Here is a 24,811-nt window from a genome sequence, read left to right as displayed (position 1 = left end):
ATCGTAATATGCATTGCTAAGAACTTCTTTCGGACAACATTAAAGGTGATTTTTGTAAATATTCAAATATCAAATTTTCAAATATTGTCCTCTCCTCACAAACCATACATCAATGGAAAGCTTGTTTAATCAGCTTTCGGATGATGTAGAAATCTCAATGTCAAAAAAAGTACCCTTATGACTGGTTTTATGGTTCAGGGTCATATAGAATAGATGGATGGATCACATATATTATAAAATAAAATAGTTAAAACTTTGATTTATACATTTGCTAAATAACGGTCTCAAAAGAACGAGTGTGGCTTGCCAGTTTTGTTAATTGAGCACGTACTAGATGATTCAATATTTTAGAGCATAACCGATTAAATAATAATAATAAAAAAATTCTAAAGGATGGTTGTTTTTCAGGCCTAAAAAAATCATTTATATTATATATAAATTAATTGCTTTTATGTGGGTGCAAAAATGTATAAATATAAAGGAGAAGCAACTTATAAGCAACTTATAAAAAAAAAAAAAGAGGTAAATCATTTTTTTCTTTTTCAAGTAATAAAGTCATGACCTTTTCTGGTGTCTAAGCTGGTTTAATCAACAATTTGTCCAAATCAATCATTTGTATGGGTAGTTAGAAGTAGCTTCATCAAATATCATCCCACAGAAATCATTTGTAAATCACAAATATGACTAAATATCTTCATAAACTTGTCTAGATAACAAATTGGCACATGGTCTAGCAGTCACATGGTGTAAACCCCCACTGTACGCTCAAGAAAACATGGTTCAGACAGTTAAAAAAAAAAAAGTTAATTGAAAATCAAATCGAAGCTCAAAAATATATTGAACAAACAGGTCACCCCTTCTTAACACTGAAAAATATATGGTTTCTGCAAATTTCTGCTAAGAAGCTGATAGAAGAAAAGCTTGCGGAAAAAAGACACCAATACTAGTGTAAAGAGCAACAAGTGACCCCTTCAAAGAGAGACTCCTTCATAGGGGATGATAACTCATCCCCGGTATTTCACATCAGAAGAGTAAGATCTGTAAGATAGACCTTAATAAAGTGCAGACAAGGGGAGCTTGTAGGCCTAAACTAACATCAGTGTCTGCGACAGCTGACCTTAACTAACATTCAACAAATGACAGGTTTCCCCTAACAGTTCCTCTGTGAATGAAGAGACAGCTTTGCAAAACATTCGAAAGAGCGAGTAGTGGTGAAGACTAGAGACATTTCATCCGATCACAAACGTGTGACGGCTCTAGGGCGGTAATAAAAAGCGACGTCCTCATTGGAACGATTTTAAAATCAAAATACAGTAAACTGCACGATTCATGTACGTGTCTGTGTATATACCCTTAACAAGTGTGTGTGAACAAAAATGGTTTCACCTCACCTGAATCCTTGATTCCAATCTCTGTGTAACTCCTTTCACTGCTAACTCGGCTCGAGTGGACAGAAAAACCATTGATTGTACTCTAAAGGCAAAAACAACAACAACAACAACTAATTCATTACCCAGCCTCTTGGCATTGAAAATGAATCTAGGATTAAGGTGAGGGGAAAGAAACAAAAGCTCTAAACAAAAACGTGAAAAGCTTCTTTCAAAGACTGAACTTGTGACTGGACCATGTTGCCGAAATAAAAACAAAAACAACCCTGAACCATCAAATTGCATCCCAAAAACATCACGTTTTTAGACAAGGAGCCTGTTTATGCCCCATGTCTTGGCACTGCAAAGGAAAACAAAAAGTGGGGCAGGAAAAAGTAAAAAAAAAAAATCTCAAGAAACATTGGAGTACATTCTGTGTCCTCAAGGAGGAGGACCTGCCACTAATACATAATGGTTATTTGCAATGTCTTAAGAATTGGTAGCGAAAGTCCAGGCGCTGTTGCCATGGTAAAATGATGTGCGGAGGACGAGTGGATAAGAGGAAGAGGGGTGGGGGAGAAAGAAGAGAACAGAAGAAAAACACTGGTTCCACACCACTGCAGGCTCCCTGTAGAGTTGGGTGGGGATAAGGGTTTTCTTTTTTGCAAGAAATGGACAGGAAGTGATGCTGTTGCTTCTAATACTGACTGCAAGATTAGAGCCCCCCCCCACACTTATTCATTCCCCTTCTGTCAGATCCTCCTCCCAGAAGCAGTCCTCAAGTAAGCTCTTGGCACTTTTAAGAGTTTGACATAAGAAATCGAAATGTTTTCTGGGACGCGGGACGCCTAGGCAATCGTAGAGTCTCATTGTCCTGTGCTCTCATTGGTCCTCAAGGCTCCGATCACACTCTGGATGTTCTCCTCAGGCACCTGGATGGGCACAAGATGTTGCTGGTGTTAAACTTCACCTTTGCTAGCTGAATATTTAGTGACAGGGAAGTAGTGGGTGCTCAAACTCACCAGAGCGTGATCGAACTTGAAGGTACTGATATAGTAGGCTGGAATGTCAGCGGTCGCCAGCGGTTCAGATATCTGAGCCACAATGCCACATTCATCTGATGGAAGACAAACGACTTCAGCTTCCAAAACATTCAAATGCTCATTAAGAAGCAGTCACATTTACTGTTGTTTGGTGAATTTGCATGGGTAAAATCCAGTCATACAATAGGGAATTTCACACAAGAGCGAAACATTTCCCCATGTAGATTCACCAAAATGACCAACCGACAGCTGCTTGGTCTGAAAGTGACTTCTGCATGACTCACTCTACACTATAGAATTGACAACACACAATGGATCTTTTTTTACACTAAATTTTGCTGAAATTTTGTTAATGTGACTGGACCTTAAACTTTTTACAATCAAGGAAAATGTGAAGCATTTGTTAATGTGTTATAGTTCTGTTATAGTTTTTTAGTTTTAGTTTTTTTAAGCACGTTTCTAAGATGTTCTGGGCGGTTGCCCAAGTAAAAACAACCAACCCCCAAATTCTATTCTAGGAGATTCTCATTGTCATCTGAACTCACCAAACCCTAAGGGTTGTCCTCCGATGCGGACCATTTTCCAAAGCTCTCCTGAAGCACTAGTGAAGAGGACATTGTTTGGAAACCTGACAAGAAAAGAGCAGCATGTAAACCACATGCAGTGATGACAACAATGATACTGTACATGTATTTAGATTTTTTTTTAATTGGGCAAGTTCTATTTTAGCCACACACACAAAGACATGGTGATTCAGCAGGCTTCAAGCTAAAAGACTGGTAAGCTCAAAGACAAAGAAATCCACTTTACAACCCAAACAGGTCCAATATTGCAGTGTATATACAAGATGAATGTTTCAATTCCTTAAAGTCAACAAAAAATTACTTTAAGCCATTTTTTTTTCTGTTTTCCTTCAAATGAAAATTGTCCTCGATTACTCACCTTCATGTCATTCCAAACCCATAAGACATTCATTTATCTTTAAAACCCAGCTGAAGATATTTTAAATGAAAGCTAAGATATGCTTCAAAATGTTTGTAGAGATAGTAAAAGTAATCCATATGTATTAATCAGTTTGATTCAGTCTTCTGAAGAGACAGGATGACTTTATATGGTCACAGATTTAATTATGGCATTTATTCCTAGAAAATAATATTGATCAATTTGTAATGACATGAGGGTGTGTAAATAATGAGAATTTTAATTTTTGATTGAACTATCCCTTTAATGTGATATTCCCATGTGAACAACGAAAAAAGATTTTATGAATTGGGAATTGTTTAGAAAAATGGGTGCATAATAATACATGTTTTACAGATGGATGGAAGAAATAGGTTGGACAATAATAGTAGAGTATATTTATAACAAAACAAACCCTTTCTCCTTTTGTATTAGCATGAACTGCCGATTCATGCACAAGACCAGGGGTGTGTATCGGGATGAATTGTGTTTTCATGTTGACATTAATAAAGTGTAACTTGCAGGTGGTCTAACCTCCGAGTGGTTTGCTCATCCATAACTAGAGAGATGTAGCCCTCGATCAGCGAGAAGGAGAAAAAGCGAATGTGTCCAGAATCCTCACTCTGCCCCCCAGTCTCTTTTGCTCTGTAATGAAGCGTAGCAGAGATTTTTGTTATTACACAAGCTTCATTAGAGCTCAAGTCAGCTGATGCTTTCACAAGGAATAGTGAAAATGGGAGGGGGAGGAGTATGATAAAGGGCAACTCTGATCAGATCTTTCCCTTTAGCTGTTGGCCTGATGCCACTGTCTGAGTGGTAAACAAGTTCAGCCACTATAAGGAAGAGCAAAACAGTACAAATACACACTGCTCATATTGTTTCCAGTCTTTTCTCCCCTGTCGTCACATAACGCATTCCCTACAGCGACCTGTGTGTATTACCATCATTCTCTAATAGATCTGACAGATGGCTCTCTGTTACTGCCATATGTAAGCCAGGAGGAAAGGCCTGCACAGAGCTCTTACCCTCCAGAGTAGAACATGACGTCCATGAGCAGTGTGGCCACCGAGGGCAGCGTGTCGGGGTCCAGGCTGGTAACGCAGAACATGTTACTGGGGCTGGAGAGTGGATGAATGATCGGACGAGGAACTGAGGAGAAGAAAAAGAGAGTTGATAATGTTCGCAAACTGTAAACACAAACATCGCTGGTGTGTCAGTTGGGATGTTTCTTGAAGGAAAGATATATATTTATATATTTGTGTTTACAGTGAAGCTTAGCAGAGATCCATATATATATGGATTTATTGACTCCATTTTTCACTGAAAATGTATGGAATCAATATAATGACTGTGTGTATATATATATATATATTAGTGGTGGGCCGTTATCGGCATTAACTTGCTGCGTTAACGCAAGACTCTTATCGGGAGATAAAAAAAAATATTGCCGTTAATCTATTCTCAAAGTTGGGTTGGGAGCTGGGTCCTATATGTTTTCCATATGTATCGTGAGAGGTACTGAAGCTGTTTTTAATGCAGCAGTAACTTCCAGGCATGGTAAAACAGTGCAGAATTGCGAGAACCTCCTCTACTACAGAGTTAGCAACACATGTAAACAATCCTGTTTCGCTGCTGGTATCCTGCCAACATGGCGGAGACTGTGATATCGAGAGAGGGGCTTTGTGCTATGACGACAACTTCTCATTCTCAATACTAAGCAAGCTATGATGACTTTCACCTTGATATTTTATATAATTGACTGACTGAGGCCAGCCTAAAAAGATGCTCAGGACAGTTGGTGGGCCACTGCTGCGCATCATCACGAAAGCTAATCTTTTCCACATGTTGTTAAGCCGTACCGCTTGTCAATTTAAACATTAAAGCATCCAAACACAAGACACGGAAAAGCTGAACAGAGTAGCGCGTGCCGTGTTAGGTGCGGATGAGAGAGAGAGCCGCGTATCACGGACAGCGACACTGAACCGAGCTCTCTTCTGCGAAGTTCTCCTCAAAGTCCCTCCTGCACCTGAACGAACAACAAATTGTAGTTTGAACAAACAAAAAGATGTGAAGGAGCACAATTCAGTACTCGCGGTGTTCTGGTGTTCAGGCTCACGCAGAGAAAGGCGTTCCGAGACGCTAAAAACAAGCGTTTTCAAGTGTTTTGATCAAAACACTTGAACATCGAATTTGCTTATTTTTGCTTTTGTGCCGACAAATACATACGAAATATGTCAAAATATCAACCTTGGAAATTATGCTTGAAAAAACTGTCAGTTATTTCTTAAGTGAAAGTAAACAGTTGAGGAAAAAAATGGGATGTGTATTATATTGGATGCGTTCATCGTCTCTTAAAGTGACCGCACCTAATTTAGCTACTGGCTGCTGTAATGTTAATCCAAGAAAATGAAAATGAAAATCACTCACTGCTCTTGACTACTTTGTGGTTTTAACAGTCAAACCAAAAATTATTCAGACACCAGATATATATTTTTATATACATAGCAAAACTGTAATAATGTGAGAAATTTTGAAGGTATCTGAATAAATGTAGGTTTGATTATATGTTTCATTTTTTCATTGAAGACTATCCAGTGCTATTTTACATTTAATTATTTGGTTTCTGTACCTTGACACCTACAAAATGAAAAAAAAACATTGTGTAAATAGCACAAATAAATAAAAATAAACGAACATACAAATTAAACAATTTCAAACAGGGCCCACTGGTACAACCTTCACCGGGTCCCTGCTGACACCAGCTATGGCCCAGCTCACGCCTGTTTCACACATACTCCATCTGCAGTGCGTATGCAGTCCGTGTGCGTTACGTATGTGGTGCAGCACTGACTCGATGTGCCTTCACACAGGACGCGTTTGCAGTTCGCTACTCGGTACGAAAACGATCAGTGCACTGCTGCAGAAGCAGCACTCCTGGAACACAACTGGAATCCGTTAACATGGGTGCGTAACATGGGTGCATGGCTGCACTGCTGACGGAGTATGTGTGAAACAGGCATACGGTTGTTTGCACCTTGTGCAATGTGGAATTAGTTTACAGCTTTTTCAAGCAGTTTGTGATGCATTTTGGAAACAGGAGATGTACATTTCTAATGCACCATCTATCTTGATAAACCCCTTCTCAAAGACTTACTGTTTGTCAATTTTATTTGGGTAACACACATATTCTGAATGCCGTCGGCAGAATTAGAATGAGCCATTTTAATCTAGATTAATTTCAAGATCACAGTGAGATTAATCTAGATTTAAAAAATTAATCTATGCCCACCTCTAATATATATATATATATATATATATACATATACATATATACATATACATACACACACATACAGTGGGGCTCGAAAGTTTGGGCACCCCTTGCATAATCTGGGAAAATAGGAGTAATTTTCAAAAAATAAGAGAGATCATACTAAATGCATGTTATTTTTTATTTAGTACTGTCCTGAGTAAGATAGTGTACATAAAAGATATTAACATTTAGTCCACAAGACAAAAGAATTGCTGAAATTATAAAAAAAACCCCACTCAAAAGTTTGGGAACCCTTGGTTCTTAATACTATGTGTGGTCACCTGATGATCCTTGACGGTCTTTCTGTTTTGTGATGATTGTGCATGAGTCCCTTGTTTGTTCACTGATCAAACATTCACTGATGCTCCAGAAGGAAACAAGATGCATTAAGAGCTGGGGGGTGAAAACTTTTGGAATTTGAAAATCAAGTTAAATTGTACTTAATTTGTGTACCGGGAAACATACAAGTATCTTCTGTTGCTTACGAAGGGCAGAACTAAATAAAAAAAAAATATTTCAACAAAATAAGACAAATTTGGCCATCTTCATCGTGTTTAAAAGTTTTCACCCCCAGCTCTTAATGCATCTTGTTTCCTTCTGGAGCATCATTGAATGTTTGAATCTTTTTAAATAGTTGTGTTTGAGTCCCTCAAATGTCCTCAGTGTGATAAGATGCATCTCAAAATCATAAAGTCACTGCTGGAAAGGGTTCAAATATGCAAAGATGCTGGAAAACTGAAGAATCTGCAGGACCTTAAAGATTTTTCTGAAGAACGCTGCTCAGTTTAACTGTTCAGAACAAACAAGGGACTCATGCACAACCATCACAAAACAGAAAGACAGCCGAGGATCATCAGGTAACAGAACACAATACTAAGAACCAAGGGTTCCCAAACTTTTTAGTGGGGTTATTTTAATAATTTCAGCAATTTTTTTTTGTCTTGTGGACTAAATGTTAATATCTTTTATGTACAATATCTTACTCAGGACAGTACTAAATAAAATATAACATGCATTTAGTATGATCTCTCTTATTTTTTGAAAATGACTCGCATTTTCACAGATTCTGCAAGGGGTGCCCAAACTTTCGAGCCCCACTGTATATATACACACACACATAAATAAATTAATAGATATGACCATGGAAAATATGTATAGCACGGTTACGTTTGTTTTGCAATTCTTTATTTTTGTTTGCCAAACTTTTTTTTCCCTCCCAATACTTTTTCTTTTGCAATTTTTTTTGTTTGCAAAAAGCAAATTTATTTTCCTCAATACTTTTAATTTTAGTTTGCAAATTTTTTTTATTGATGTTATAGTTTATGAAGTGAATTGCATTATTTTACATTAAAACTAGCAGTGTCTGAACTAATGTGAGCAAAGAACGCTCCGGTGCGCTGGTGTCCTCACACAAGTTAAGAGATTTTAAACAAATACTGTTAATACACATGCAGTTAACCAAATAAAACAATACACATTTTAATGCTATAAAAGTGTACACATCGAGAGAAATAAAAAGCACATGTCAATGGTAACAACTTCTTTAACTTGAGCAAACACTGCTAATACACATATACATTTGTTAATAAAGTAAATAAAATGAAAACATGCATGTTTTAATGCTATTGAATAAAAAGAAACGATCCAATAGCAAGCCTCTGCTCATGACCATAGACAGTAAAAGAAATTGACATAGAGACCCCATTGGATTTAACGGAGACAAATGAAGTGATTTAGAAGCAAGCACTTCCTGGGGGTCGAGTGTACTGCGCAGACTCAAACTGAGCTTGATGACGTAGATATGACGTGAGCAACCTGTAAGTCTTCTAATAGCTGTAAGTATTCTGCTTAATTATCTCCCGGATAGCCTCATAGACAGTAAAATATTGCCTGCGAGCAATATTGCCTTCTCCTCCTGTCCATATGGTAATTTCTCTACTGTGCGACAGAGAGTCGCTGGTTATGATGTGCAATCGTTAGCCTATTTTTACAAAAACTGCTTCTATGGGGCCACAACGTAAGATGCAAGATAATGGAGCCTTTTATGCTTTTTTTGAGATTGTTTAGAAATAATTAATGGACAAATGGAGTCTTTAAATGCCTCAGATGTGAAGTTATTCGTGGTCAAAGTGACGCCAAAATGAATGGGAATGCTAACAGCAGGTGGGGGTCCGCTAGCCAATGGCGGCACCCAGGGATGCTTCATTAAAATATGAAACCCTGCCCCCCTGCTCATGACAGGACCTGGATCGGTGAGCTGAGTCTCGGGCCGATGAGGTCACTTCCAGGGAGGCATGTTGTACACGCCCCTTTCCCTTGACTCCACCCCCTCGTCAAAACAGTGCCACAAAGAGAGACGCGCGAAAAAGTGAAGCGAAAAGGGAAAACGGCATCACAAGCTCAAACTAGACTGACAGACCATGATATAGATATGACCATGGAAAATATGTATTGCAAAATAATTGCTTTCACACGGTTTCATTTATGCTTTGAAATTCTTTATTTTTGTTTGCAAAACTTCGTTTTTTTTCTCCCAATACTATTTTTTGTACTTTTTTTTGCGGATATATGCAGCATTATTTTGACTCCATAAAAAGCTATATAAATAATGTTGTGAACAGGACAAGAGCTTAGTGTAGTTCTACCATGAAATCTATTTAGTCTCTGTCATTTACCAAAGGTCATGTCAGTGTTGATGGAGATGCCATTCAGTCAACATGGCATGCAATTCACAACCATATTACTACTGCAATGTTATATATCTGAGAGAAATCGTGAGAGGACAACATTTGAAAATAGTCAGATTTAATCATCTGACGTATAATACCAGGAACATTATTATAAAAGTGTCAGATTGGTTTAATATTGACTTTAAACATAGAACATACGCGTGAGCACAGAAAAATATTAAAAAGGTCTGTCTACACACTATGTTCAAAGGGCACACCAATAATTGACTCAAATGTGACAGGCAGAGGCTGATGCCTAACCACACCACAGGGACTTTTGACAAGTGTTTCAGAACTTAGTGCTCGGTATGATAAATCATTCTGCAGTGAGTAGGTGAGCTATTTTCTTTGAATGTGCATGATTTCAAATTCATTAGCCACACTACTGGTAAATAACTAGAAGAATAAAGTTCAGTATATGGTACAACTATCTGTGCTACATATCAGTGCGTTTATGATTACGATAAACAATATGATAAACAATTATTTACGCTATAAAGTATCAAAACAGATTCTGTTTGTACAGGTAAAATAACTGGAAATGGCTGACACTGCCAGCCTTTCACATTCAAATTACCAATGCTTGTGCTATGCTTATGTTATGAGGAGGGTACGAGGAGTCTAAACTGATCAATTGATTTAACAGTTTAAAGGGATAGTTCACCCAAAAATACAAATTCTGTGATTATTTACTCCCCCCTCATGTAGTTCCAAACCCATAAGTCCTTCTTTCATCTTCGGAATACAAATTAGGATGAAATTAGAGAGCTTTCTGACTCTACATAGAAAGCAATGCAACTGACACATTCAAAGCTTAGAAAGGTAGTAAGGATATGGTTAAAGGAATATTCCACCCCAAAATGAAAATTTTGCCATTAATCATTTACCCCCATGTCGTTCCAAACCTGTAAAAGCTTCATTCAGCTTCCAAACAGAATTTAAGGGTGCTTTCACATCGTTCATTTGGTCCAAACCAAGGGCAAACAATTATACTTTATAGCATTTTTCAGCTTTTTTGGTTCCTTTTCACACCACACTGATAGCTTTGATCTAAACTAGTTGAAACGAACCAAAATGCAGTCACATGACAACATCCACATCACTCATTGCCTATGACGTATTTCCTAAACTGCTTTTCGATTGGTCAGAATTTACATTTGGGAAAATTCCAACATAAGAGGAAAAGCCAGCAAACAACACGGAGACAACACAACTATGGAGAGACAACTGTGCGGGCTGGTTTTGTCCCTGGTACATTTTCTAGTACATTGTTTGTATACACCACAATATGCAAACAATACATTTTTATAATGAAGCGTGGATGCGGCTTGAAAACAACGTTCTAATGCACTGCAAACGGCGAGCGGGAATCGCTCATAACTTCAAGCGGAGGTGTGCATTAATTCTTCTTAACTCTGACATGCTCATGGTCATCAGACCAAATTTCTATGAGGCTCCGCACCTCCTCACTACTCCAAGTTTGTTCACGAGCTGCCATGCTAAAGTGCAAACACTTCCTCATCCCATAATGCACAGCGCAGCTGACTATGGCAGCTGGTTTAGTCCAAAAATGATCAGTTCTTTTTGCAGTTGGGTCTGTTCGAGGTCAGATCACGTTCTCACTACAAACTAACCGCTCCAGAGTTCGTTTGAGCTTGTTTGCTCCACCTTTGGTGTGCACCCGAGTACGATTGCTGCTTTCACACCTGCCCAAACAAACCACACCAAAGGGGGAAACGAACTATGGTACGATTCAACTGAAGTAAATGAGGCAGGGGTGAAAGCCCCCTAACATATTTTGGATGAAAACCAGGAGGCTTAGACTGCCAAGTAAGTTACAATGTCAAGGTCCAGAAAAGTATGAAAAGCATCATCAAAATAGTCAATCTGCCATCAGTGGTTCAACCGTAACGTTATGAAGCGACGATAATAATGTTTGTAAGCGAAGAAAACAAAAATATTGACTCAATTCCTTTGTTGACGTCTTTCATACTGTTCTAGACTTTTACAGTGGACTAAGGATGAGTAATTATTGACAATTTTTATTTTTGGGTGAACTATCCCTTCAAGTTGTTACTGCAAATGCACAAAATGCCTTGTGTCGACACACCCTCAGAATAATGACAGATGATTACCCAGTTCAGGCTTGACAAAACCATTGGTGACCCCGGTACTGTTGACAGCAACTGTTTCTCCGTTGACAACCCTCAGGAGAGTGAATTCTGAAGACAGCGTGTGCATGACCATGGGCAGATCCCGCTCTCGAACCTATGGACAGAATCGCATGAGAATTTGTCCATTTAGTAAAAATCCTACAAATGAGCAATCGTCAAGAAGATTTAGTGAGCTAGAGAGAGAAAAAATAATCATAAACAATTAAAACTGTTTGCGGACAGTGGCAAACCCTGTTAGACAACATACACTCCTGATGTACTGTGGTTTCTGAAGTACAGATGAGAAATCCCAAGCAAGGTATCAGAATGTGCTACTTCTGAACAGAGTACAGGCACAAATCTTATCAAGCTTGTTTTTCTACATTTCTAGCAGAGATGTTCAGATGTTTCAATATATGAAAACAGTATTAACATTCAAGTAAAAACCCTTAATTTAGACTCCGCTTCTGCCATTTCCTTCAGTAACCAAAACAAGCAGACTCAAACACATAACAAATGAATGTTCATTTGCATTTCAAACACCACTACCAAACCCAGAATACATTACAGTAGAAACAAAGCATAAGGATGTCTTAAGCAACCAATTAAGCTGAAATTCATAGTATTCCAGTGAGGCCCTAATGGGTGCACTAAAAGAGCGCCACACAGCATTACAAGGGTAACTATCAACGGATATACAGTTTCCTTGGATCATATAAAAGCTCTAGAGAAATTTTTTCAAGGTTTACATCGAACCGTTACCATCTCGTAAGAAAACTAACAACAGTGCAACAATGGCAAACGTTTTACACAAATACAACGACAGTAGGGCTGGGCAATACATACACACACACACAAATAATATTTAATTTAGCTGGCAACACAAAAGTATGCAAATCACAAATAGAACAAACCCAATTGCCAAATTAAAAGTACATTAAAATTATTTTGCAATGGTTTCTAAATTTAACTTTAGGGACTTGCTTCTTGTGTTTATTTAGTGAAACTATGGTTTGAATATTTTAACTACAATTTCTGCTTTACTTCACCATGTTCCTGTGGCTCAGTGGTAGAGCATTGTGTTAGCAGCGCAAAAGGTCAGGGGTTCATTTCACAGGGAACACACATACATAAAATAATCTAAGTTGGTTTGGATAACAGCATCTGATAAATTTATACATTTAAATGTAAATGTACTACTTGCATTAAAGGGGTCATATGATGCGATTTTAAGTTTTCCTATCTCTTTGGAGTGTTACAAGCTGTTTGTAAATAGATAAGATCCCTAAAGTTGCAAAGAGATATTCTTTTTGAAAGTAAAGACTCGTCCACGCCCTCCTAAAATGCCTCATTCTAACATGCCCCCACATGTCTACGTCACAGTGTGGTAAGATTTGCATAACAACGCCCAAATGTTCACGCGAAGAAAGAAGGCGTGACTTTCTCACTGTAGTGCTGTTACCGCAACTGCCATGTTGTGGAGACGCTGTGCATTTCATTGCGAAAGTGAAAATACTTTGTTTAGTCTTCCAAAAGAGGACTCAACTAGAAATCAGTGATTAAGTCGTATTAAATAATAAATAACCCAAATATTCAAGTGCATGCAGCGTATTTTACGGAGGATTGTTTCCTGAACCTGGGAGAGAAGCCTATGATTCGGGTGTTCTGACAAATAATGCTGACTCACAGCCTGTAAGTAGGCTATCATATTTAAAGAATTTGCCACTTATTATTCAAACAAGAGTTTTGAGCAGTGTACAAGTTGCGCTTGTAGAGACATTTGCATGCAATGCATGCAACACGTAAAAAGACAGTATAAGTCATTATAATCCATAATTACGTCCCCACTGGATGCAACAAATGCCACGTTTGTAATTGGTTTTATTGTTTTGGTCTCATCACTCCGATAAGGACATGGCATCACGGCATGGTAAGGGTGTACCATTTTTGTCAGACGCTTGAGTTATTCAACTAAATCACAGCACACTGGATAGCTTGTAAAAAAGAAATATACTAAAATTATTTTGAAATACATTTAATTCATATATAGTATATTATTTATAGTATACTACAAATGCCTTTATATGTTTGTTTATGTACTTAATAAAAATATCCTGCAATTGTACTTTTAGTATACTAAACTGGTATACTTAAGCCTGCTTAATTGGAACAACTGATTTTGTACTTGATGCACTTCAATTGTGCTGAAGTCCAACTAAAGGTTTAAATATACAATATTTAAATGTGGTAAAGTTGAACTATTGAAAGTATACTTCAGGTACACTTTAAATATATTTTCAATAGTGAAATTAAACCATTTTATGCTTAATATTAAGGAATGTGCACAAATACTACTCCAAATAAAGTTAATTATCATTGTTATATCAGTAAGTCTCGAACTATATGTCAGTATGTTAATAGATTTGAACTATACTTAGTATGATTTAAATGCATTTAAACTATATAACTTTTTTACTACAGGAAACATAATATGTAGAAATATGTTTAAAGCCATTTAGCTCATCCTTACACAACAGTGAGTATTTCCCAGCGCTGCAAAGCTTAAACCCATCAACAACTCTGGAAGACAATATTCTCTTTCACTGTTTTTGTTTTTTGTGACCCAAGTGAAGGAGACATCTGTGTGCTCTAGGCCTGATGGGCCGGATACAGACGGGTATTTCTGAATTGCTCTTAAAGTTTTGAGTAACCAGGCCAAGAGCGAAGGACAGGGTGAGGATGAGAAGGAAATGGCCTCTCCAGTGGCCGAGCACAGGAGGCAGGTCATCTCCTCTCTTTCTATAAAGCTCTGTGATTACTCCTCTAGCTGGGAGCAGCTGGTGTGGAACATGAACTTTCCGGTAAATTTCCACCAAGCGGCAGCTGATCCACAGGCTTTATCCTCTTTACATAACTACTCCTAGATTACCATCATTCCCACATTGCTTGTTATTTTCATAAACAGGCTCTGGTGACCATTCCACCACTGATAGACTGGCCATGTGTTCACAAACACACAAAGTAGAAATGTGCTGAGATGACAGCAACTGGCTGTGGTCATGGTACATGGGTTGGTTGAAGGAAAAGAGTGATTAGTTGCTAAGGATTTACTGATTGTATAGTTGATGTGATAAGTTTGACCATTTAATAGCAATACTTAGACAATTCCATATACCATGTATTTATATGAAAGGACAGTTTCAACTTGTGAAATAAAATGGAAAGGATTTGAATCTGTGTTTTAACCACTTATATGCTTGTTTTAAAATAATCTTCTGCAATAGACTGGCTTGTGTTTGTCATGTATATACTGTGGTTATTTTTCTCATGTTATATTTTTATACGGAAACAAGCTGTTTTCTGTCAATATGCGAGTCTTCTGGTTCATTAGACGCTGTAGGGGAATAACAAAGTGTGGTAAATGGTAAAAATGTTTGCACTACAAGCCAGTGTGCTCATAATTAAGACGATACATTAAAATAATATGGTAAGACATAACAGTTTGCAATATCAAGCAGCAAAACATGAAGTTTTGAACAGCTAAAAGTAGCTGGAAGCAGATCACACAGGAAGCCAAACACATTCAATATACTAATGGCTGTGTTTGCTCCTACAGGCAAATATAAGGTGGATAACATTTTTTTATTCGTACATTGATTTTTAGTTGTTCATGTGTGGATTCATATCATTTCCTACAGTTCAAGTAATAAGGGCTGTATAAGTAAGTGTAAACTCCAGAATAAGTCAGAGACAATTCTAGCCAAAAGTGAAGTGAATCACACAAGAGAGAACAAAGGTTTTCCTACAGACTTTATCTAGGTCAGGGGTGTTAAATTAAACTTAAAAGAGGTCCAAGTCTCTTGTATTTTCTATCCCAGTCCGAGGATAAAACTTTTTTGGAATAGTTATACATTTTCATGTTATCAGCAGTAGTTCTTTATAAAAGAATAAAAAAAAAAAAAAAAAAAAAAGTCAAAATAGTCATCAAGGATTAAGAAATTGAGCCAATGCTACGGTGTATAAGATTTTCTGCAAGAAAAACATTATAATGTTTAATCATCAGTTGTTAGATCAGCTGTTTAATCAGGACTATTAGCAGTGATTTTAGATTTTAGCATTAGCAAAACCCAAATCACCAGGCTAACTTGTATTAGTACTAGTATTATTATAGTAATTCAAAGTATCTCCTTGTTTTTATACAGTCTGTGCTTCTTGCCCATCCATGCTAGAAATGAAATCATTCAGGGGTGTCCAATCCTGCTCTTGAAGAGTGAAGGTCCTGCAGAGTTTATTTTCAGCCAGCTCCTTGCCTGAATCTTTCTAGTAATCCTGAAGATCTTGATTAGCTGCTTCAGGTGTGTTTAATTAGGGTTTGGAGCTACACTCCGCAGGACTCTGGCCCTCCAGGAACAGGTCTGGATCAGTGCCCGTTAGAACATTGTTTTTGATGAAAGCCTACAATAATAATTCTAACTGTAGTTGAAACATTTTGTTTTAAGCTTCCATTCATTTTTCACAAACTTGATTTAGTTTAATGGACTGAGTCAAAAACATTTGATATTGCTGCATTCTTGTTTCTACAGTGTTAGGACAAAACGATCAAGTTCTTGTGTTGCTCACCACTACTGTTGTTAAAATAACCAAGTAAAGTTTTCTTTTCTTTTTTTTCAATAATCAGTAATGCGACACTTTACATTTTTAGCGAGGGAGAGAAGCAATATACATGGAAGAAAAGGGCTTAAAAGCACAAACTCTGGAGCTAGATATTAAATACAACAACCCTAAGCACTTATGGTATGAACCGCTCTGTTGTTTGATTGCACTGCTCACTGTGACTGATGACCCCTGAACTAGGTTTATGCTAAAATCTCTGAAATTAATTTTGTAGTAAATATAAATGGTACTTCCATATGATTCCTTACTTATATGAGGGTGTCATGTGCTTCTTTGTGTGTAAATTGTTTTAAAAGAGAAAAATAACTGACTAAAAAACAACTCCTTGATTCTGATCGAGTGCAAATAGTACACGAATATAATAATTTGGCAATTATTTATTGATCTCTATAGTCTAAGCATCTGTGACACTCACCAATATAAAATCAGTCTGGTATGTAGACAGCATGAACACTGAGATATTATGGTCTGCCAGTGGGGCGATGACTGATTTTGCGATTTTTGTTACTCCGATTGGTTGAGAGCTGGTAGCACTTCCGCCCCCGGACACCACATTAAGAGCCAACCACGTTGCATCGGCAACACTGAGATACTCAGACTCCGGCAGCTCTGAAACAGATAACAGAAACCAGTTACCAGTAGATTTGTTCCGTTTTCTTGGAAAAATAAGATTTTGTTGATGTTTAAGCAAAGCTAACGAACATGAATTGATAGCACACAAATGCGAGGGAAGATCACCATTTTCATGCTTCAGATTTATCATTCTCCAGAAGAAATATGGCCAGAAAAGCTGGCAACAAACCCACAAACTTCCGGGGATTTTAAAATACCTGTATCCGTTTTGCAACACAGCACTTCTTGTATCTATGGCTACAGACGGGTTTCACCTTGGTAACCAGTGTGTTAATGACATGGATTGATTCAATCAACCACAAAACCAAAGCCACTGACAGCTTAGCCTCTAGTTACCCATAATGGAACTGTGGGGGGACTACTGATGGAGCAATATGTGGTCAAACATTGGCAGTGAGTCAAGCTACAAGGAATTATAGAGAATCTGTGATACTTTACATGACTTAATCTTGCCTCACTGCACTAAACCCAGTGCACTCTTAGTAAAAGAGTAACCACAAGACCTACCTTTAAAGCCATCTTCATCCACGATAATGGTGTAATCCTCTGGAGTTTCAGTTAAACTAAAGAACTTACATCTGGAGAGAAGCAAAGAGAGAAAGAGATGGAAATTATGAGCCAAGAAGGAGCACAGTAATGAATAGAAGTTAATAACATATTCCTGAGAAGCTTCTATGAACATCAATTTACTCAGCCTCACAGAGATCACAGGCTGCTGCAGGTCTTTTGCTCAGGCTTACGGATTTAAAGAATTAAACTTTGACGCATTACAGAATGAACCATATTGTAAGAAAAGAGAGAGACAAGCAACAGGTCAGTCATATCTAAGGACAAACAACATCATAAAGAATTTAGACAGTAGGTTAAGTACTGTTTTCAAGAAAAAGTTTAATTTAAATATAACCACTGATCTATAATTATATATATATATATATATATATATATATATATATATATATATATATATATATATATATATATATATATATATATATATATATATATATATAGTTATTACATATAGATTAGTTGATGCTACCAAGAAGTAAAAATGTTTTTTCTTTTGAATATCAATTCATTGATAAATACCAAACAGTCAATTGCTCAGGCTTAGGGATTTAAAGTTTTAAACTTTATTGCACCGTTTCTGAATAGACAAGAAAATCCTAGAATAATCAAGAGCTGCTTAGAAATAGAACTTTAATTATTCTAATTTAATTATCCTAAAATGTCACATGGTGTAACAATGAAGTAAACATTTATTCTTATGTATTCTTACACTACAAATACATAAGCTTAAGTGTAAATATCTTAATTATTTTCGGTGTAACAATGAAGTAAACATTTATTCTTATGTATTCTAACACTACAAATACATAAGCTTAAGTGTAAATATCTTAATTATTTTCATATATTGTAAAATAAATAATTTTAAGGTCCAAGATATTGTTTAGTAAGTTTAGATATTGGGTGGGATTAGGAATGCAGAATATGGTCATGCAGAATATGTGCTTTGTAAGTACTAATAAACAGCTAATGCGTTATTAATAATGGGCATGCTTATAAGGTTTTGAGGAGTTGCGCCATGTGATCATATGTGTGGGTGGTGTGGCTATATTTGTCAGGTCCCTTCAGAAATTGTCAGTTACTGTGATGACTTTGCATTTTTTTTCCTCTCCAATATTAATTAGGTAGGTGTTGATAAAATACTATTCCCCCTATGAAATAATATTAAAGGCTTGTGCAAAATCTGAAGTATTTTTTATTTTAAGAAACTCATTCTTTTTTTTTCTTCTTTATTATGATATCAGGAGGACAGCCATATCACCCTGATGTCATAATCATATCAAATTAAAAGCGTTTAACAAATTCTCTAAATGATTTGTTTAGCATTATAATTGTTTAGCTAAATGCTGATTTTATCGGCTTTTCACACACACACAGTATCATTTATTTCTCCAAAGATGACACAACAGGAAAAAAATATATGACAAATGTGCCTGTGCAAATTTAAGCCTAGATACATTTCTGCATGAATGCTAGGATTGCTAGGCTTGTGAACCCCAAACGGCTCCAGACACCAGGTAAGAGGAGTCCTTCTTTATGGGCCCGTCCAATCACAGTGTATCATTTTGCCTCTGGGGGAAAGCAGGCGACTTGTTGACTCTGGGTAGCAGCATCTTATCTGATACTGCCAAAGTGGTGCTGGGGGTGAAGGGGGAGCTTTTTTTTAAGGGTTTTCAAGCTGTCGGACATTTCTGGTGCTGTGTGATCATTTTAAATGCCCTTCAGCCTAAAGGTGAAATGACAGCACTGCAGTACCGAAAGATATCTAAAGTATGTTATTAATAAACTACTGCTTGAATTGTTTTATATTTTAAAGCAGGGATAGGAAAATAGGAAATGCACAGATGCTGTGCAATAGACTGACTCACTTGTTTTTCTCTGCAGCACTAAGAATTCATTCAGTTTGAGCTGAATTTGAGTCACCGACTGAAAAGAGAGATGTGATGGATCTACACTAATTTGAGTCCTGAGATGAGGAAAAAAATCAAAGCAATAATCATAGAGAGGCAGGTCTTATGCTCTTAAATCAGAACAACAAAACATCTCTATTGGAAATTTTCAACAGGCTATGACTCACTCGCTCAGAGCCTCTGCTCAGAAATGTGCTCCTAACAACCGTTCCTGAGGTCTCCGAGGACAAACACATTCAATCTTATTTTCAAACGCACAACCAAATAATTACTGATTCTAGCAGTTTATCTGAAAATATGTTTACCGCTTCCTTTTTATTTACATTTTTATGGGAAAATTCCTGCATTTATAAGCCGTTCCTGTTTATCTGGTACTTTTGCTTGAAATAAAGACCTTACCTTACCTGAAGTCTTAAAACATCACCCAGTGAAAGCCACTGGGGCAGAAGATCAATTTTATTATTATAGACAACACAACATGAAACACCCTCATCTCCAAAACGGTAAGACTTTCTTTCTTCTGGGAAATGCTAAAGAAGATATTTTAATTTTTTTTTTTTTTTTTCATACAGTGCTTTTATTTACTTGTTTGTTTGTGAACTATCCTTTAAATCAACATTCAAAGTCTAAACTAAATCAAAATGATTCACATTTTACCCAGGTATCATTATGTATTTCTAAGTAAAATTAAATCATGTAGGCCCATACTTGATTTTATCGGCCGAAAATGATGTCGGCCGAAAAGAAGTTTCAGAGGTGGAGCAAGTTAATACTTCTTGATTTAGCAGTGGAATAACACGCACCACAGAACTTTGTACAAAAATCCCAAAAGCAACTATTTGCAGATGAAATAGGCCCAGTTATTTTTATTATTTGTTGTGATGACTGTGATGCTTAATACTAGACTCACTGAACTTCCAACAGATCGACCCCTGAAACACTGAAATATATATTCTATTATTAACAGTGGTTCTTTTTGTTATATTAAATGGTAAATTTAAATATTTTATACCTTTTAAAGCTAAAGACAATTTAAGCAATAAATTGAAGGGAACATACCGATATGTTCAGTGAATATAAGAGACAATAAGTATAGCAACACTTCAACATTTGAAAATACAACTTCCAACGGATCTCCATTACCTTTTACTTTAATATGTGTGAATCATTTCCACCATACCCTTCGGATCACACTGCAAAAGTTTTCTTTTGTCTTGTTTTCCAGTGAAAATGTCTAAAGATCCAGATATCCAGATATATTGAAAAGCAAAATCACTTGTTTTCAGGGAAATTTATTAAAATAAAGTCAGTTTATGATTAAAATGAGAAAAAATATATTATGAATGGGGCCAGAAAAATACTGTTAACTCAAAGGGAAAACAAGTTTTCATACACAATAACAAATATCTGTCAGTGAAGTATACACACTGAATTTTTTTCAAACAAGACTTGAACCTTTCAGTTTGCACCTCAAGTAAACATTTTTATTTAAGAATGTTTAGATACACATTCACACATTTTTATGTTTACCAATAGTTTTGTTCTGTTTTTTTGGACAAATAAGATTTTTTTGATGTTTAAGCAAAGCACTAATATATTTAGTTTTTTTATTGTTTGTTTCAATGGTGACATAGCATTTGGTTAACGGTGTTGTTTCATTGTATCGTACGGAGTAAACAAAAACTCCTTGCTAGACAAAGAGTGAGCCAGCACAACCCAAGGGCTGGCAAGTAGCAACAATGTTTCAAACTGTAAGCAACTATTTCCAGAGCTCCCCTTGAGTTGTGCATCACACTGAGACACTTCACAAACAGCCACTAAATAAGTTGATTCAAGCTGTGCGTCTGTGACAGAAAAACAAGTGTATCCCCCATCCCCTAAATGCATAAATGTGTTAGAAGTTAGAATCAAATCAAAGATTCAAAATCAGAACAAAAGCCATATCAAAAATGCTATTTCTACATGAAATTGCATTTAAAAAAAATAAATAAAAAAAATAACTCTTACATAGGATTTCATGGCCTGCTTGGCAAGAAATACAGCACTGAATACAATAGAAAACCCTGAAGCAGTGCCGGTCACAGCCAGGTGCAAACCACCAGGAGGAATAAGTCACTGCAAACACAACCTGAATGTTCAAAACAGCCCAGCTGCAAAGCTTTTTACTATGGTAAATCTTCAACTGGCAAACGAATAACCCTGCATTAACAGGCAGACCTTGAATGTTTTTTGCTGAGACGTTACTTTGCGATTTTCAGTATTTTTCCTTTCGATCAGAGGTGATGTCATCATTACTGTTCCAGGCTCCGAGTCATGACAAAGCATCTTTGATCTCTAAAGAAATGTTTCCTATTCAGACATGTCCAAGATGTAGTTGTCGACTGATGTCTATTCATGTTTTAACGTGTTTTAATGGTCAAAGCCAGTATCTATCACAGTTAGGCTACTTGTGTGATATTGCATAATTACAGTCTCTTGAATGCAGCAAGACCTTTTCAAAACAGTAGGCCGAACATTACAAGCATAGAAACAATAAAGCATTCTGAACGGTCCTAGAAAATTAGATTTATGAAATACAAGAGCAAGTAAACCTGCTAAATAAAAGGGGCCGGAGGAGAATTCGGCCCCTGATTTAAACCACTGAATTTTTTAAATAAAGACACTAATGCAGACATGCAAACTAACTACTTTAACTCTAGCTAGATGTTTCAGGATGTTTCTCCCTGAGGTTCAGACTCCAGAGCCGGACAGGAGGTGTGCTCACATACTCTGCTTATGCAAACACAGCAAGGGGGCATTTGAGACTCTATGAATAGATGATGGTCGTTCACAAAGACCCTCATCTGAGGATGCATCAGTATGAGAGAAGAAACAACTGCAAAACGTTACCAGCAACAATGCATGTGCATTACCAAACACAAAAGGTGGTAAAAGGCACATTTCTGTTCACAGGCAGTGAGCCATGCAGCAAATGCATGCAAATCATGTTCAGGCCACAACTTTTCCCCTCCTCTTCCAGTTGTTTACAGGTTTTTCTTCCACCAGCGCCACCAAGTGCAGTTCAAACGGATCTTTGTCAAACTGATCAAAACAGGTCAGTTTTTGATTAAAGCACCGATAGGATAAGCTTGATATAAAGTCATCAGGATGCCCCCTTCATCTGCATCAAAGCCGTGATGCAGAATACGTGATCGTGCATTGATCATCACGGACGGGGGGGATTTAAAGCAACATCCCCCTCCGTATACTTATACGGCTGCACAAGAAAAACAACCCCGAGCACGTACACACACCCCTCTACCGTCGAACCAACTTCAGCAGCAACCACACAGACAACCATTACCGCGAAACAAACACCCATGACCGCTTGTTTGATGATGTCATGTGCCTCTTGCATGGAGCAAACGGACATTTGGATTAAAAACGTAAAGAAGCGCTGGAACTGCATCTGCCTCTCATGAGAGCAGCGTAGCGGTAAGCTAATGCAATTCCGCGTCAGCTTCTTCAAGAAGACATTTAACGGACAGTTATTACAGGTCTAACACAACGCTGACTTGATTCGTGAAGCTACTTACCTTGTTTTAGATGGCAGAAAAGCTAGTTTGATTAATCCATGAGTGCAAACCTGGATGCCCTCTTTCGCTATACTTGCTACTTTTAAACTGTGCTCTAAAATGTGCAGCTCCATCTTTTGCGTCTTCTCATTTGTGGTACATCTAAAAAAAAGATATAACTGCCTATTCCGTTTTGATAAAACAAGAAAGAATAAATAAATAAATAACTAGAGCTTATGGACGGGGCTTTAAAACCTTCAAACAGAGCGGAAAGGAGCGGAGAGAAAAGGAAAAGTTGTCTGCCGGGGTAAAGAGAGAAAGAGAGTAAAGCGGGGTGAAATAAAAGAAAGCACAACGAGGTAAACGGGAAGGGAGAAAAAAAGAGGACTGTCGGCCCCCGTGTTTCCACTCCGACAAGGATTGGAATGGGCCAGCAGCTGGTAACAGTGAAACAAACAACCTGTCACTCAAATAAAGGGGGCGGGACGAATTATACAGGAAGTGCATGTTGGGAAGTGTACAAGCAGCTATACAAAATTACTCGATTAACTTTTTTTTATGTAAATATAAAAATGTAGTCATATTTGCGTAAGATATGCCATGCATTTATTTATTGTCCATTTTTTTTTTAGATATAAAATGTATCTTTATTCAACTAAAATGAGTAAATAGTTTAACACGGGGCATTGTAAATTTGCTTAAAAATGTGCTCGTATTTAATTTTGCCCATGGCCACCGCTGACATTTAACAAGACATAACGATTCGATAGATGACCTTACACCACCTCCACCACATGGCCTGGGACAATATTTGTTTGATATAAATTTTGAATATGTTTTCCACCACACAGAAAATGTACTTAAAAAATGTTTTTTTCTTCAAAAAAGAAAAGAAAAAAATACATTTATTAAAGCAGTATTTTAGCATTAAAATGCCTGCCTTAAAAGTTTCCTAGACTAAGGGTGACCTAGTTTAGCCACTAAAGTTCTAGATTATTAAGTATGTGACCTTTTCTTGAGCTTAAACAACATCTTGCTAATCATTCACTGTGTAAAAGATGTGATGGGGGATTCAATCAATATCAATGTTGTCTTTATCTAAACGCAAAAAAAGGTAGGTGGAACTTTTGTTCCTTTTCAAGATTAAAGATTAGAAGTGGAATGAAACCAGATGTTGGAATTTTATAACATGAATGGAATATATATATATATATATATATATATATATATATACACACACACATACAGAAAACAAGCAGTAAATAATTTGTACATGCAATAACCATCCTGACACCCATCAATTAACCAAGTCCTGACCCAGAGAGCATAATTTAATACAAGGCATAGGTTTAATAATTCACAAGTGCGGTCTACTGGCAACCAGGGCCGGTGCTGCAGAGCATCATAAAACAACAAGCATTCTTTGTGTGCAGCTGTGATAAGATCCCTGGGACACTCTGATCTCTCACAGGGACAGGCATTGTTCAGTTCAAAGGACAGCACTCCTCTTTAGACGCCATTCCTTTCAGCATTACCACTTAAAACATATTGAGTAGTAAGCTTTGGACTTGCACTTTTTTTTTAATATGTCAGGCATGTCTGTACTGAATATTTTTAAACATGTGAAACTAAAGAAAGGGCATTAGTCCATTACTAGTATTTTGAATGGAGAATCTTTAATTTTATAGTAAATAAATTGTTCAACCAGCAGCAAATATTTATCTTCACACCCTTAAAGAAAAAAAAGACTTTTAACAAAGAAAGATGAAGGAACCACAAAGTCAGATTACATCTTTCTCAAGGATCAGTTTTACACCTACAAGACTATTTGCATATGATCTTAGTCCATGAATAAGAAAATGACTCTAATATGAATCTATATATTAAAAAGTGAATAAAACGCTTATC

At 36.9% G+C, this 24,811-nt stretch overlaps 1 protein-coding gene across 1 annotated transcript; it reads right to left on the bottom strand.

The window, feature by feature from the left end:
- Window positions 1-563: 563 nt before the first annotated feature.
- castor2 (cytosolic arginine sensor for mTORC1 subunit 2) lies at window positions 564-23,382 on the bottom strand. Its single transcript, XM_052555741.1, has 9 exons — window positions 22,925-23,382; window positions 17,380-17,450; window positions 16,655-16,848; window positions 11,548-11,680; window positions 4,396-4,519; window positions 3,905-4,015; window positions 2,956-3,038; window positions 2,390-2,484; window positions 564-2,299 (listed from the first exon to the last, which is right to left on the bottom strand). The coding sequence occupies exons 1-9, from the start codon at window positions 23,035-23,037 to the stop codon at window positions 2,234-2,236; spliced, it is 990 nt and encodes a 329-aa protein (XP_052411701.1). The 5' UTR covers window positions 23,038-23,382; the 3' UTR covers window positions 564-2,233.
- Window positions 23,383-24,811: the final 1,429 nt, after the last annotated feature.

This window comes from Carassius gibelio, chromosome B5 (assembly GCF_023724105.1).
Source record: "Carassius gibelio isolate Cgi1373 ecotype wild population from Czech Republic chromosome B5, carGib1.2-hapl.c, whole genome shotgun sequence".
In the NCBI taxonomy this organism is placed as follows: Eukaryota; Metazoa; Chordata; class Actinopteri; order Cypriniformes; family Cyprinidae; genus Carassius; species Carassius gibelio.
The sequence above is the reverse complement of the archived record's forward strand: the minus strand, read 5'-3'. Positions and strand labels throughout refer to the sequence as shown.

Coding starts and splice junctions, on each gene's coding strand:
- castor2 (XM_052555741.1), bottom strand. CDS start 23,037: ATGGAGCTGCACATTTTAGAGCACAGTTTAAAAGTAGCAAGTATAGCG. Junction 3,039..3,904: donor GATGAGCAAACCACTCGGAG/GTTAGACCACCT, acceptor TTTTCTTGTCAG/GTTTCCAAACAATGTCCTCT. Junction 2,485..2,955: donor AGGACAACCCTTAGGGTTTG/GTGAGTTCAGAT, acceptor GTCTTCCATCAG/ATGAATGTGGCATTGTGGCT.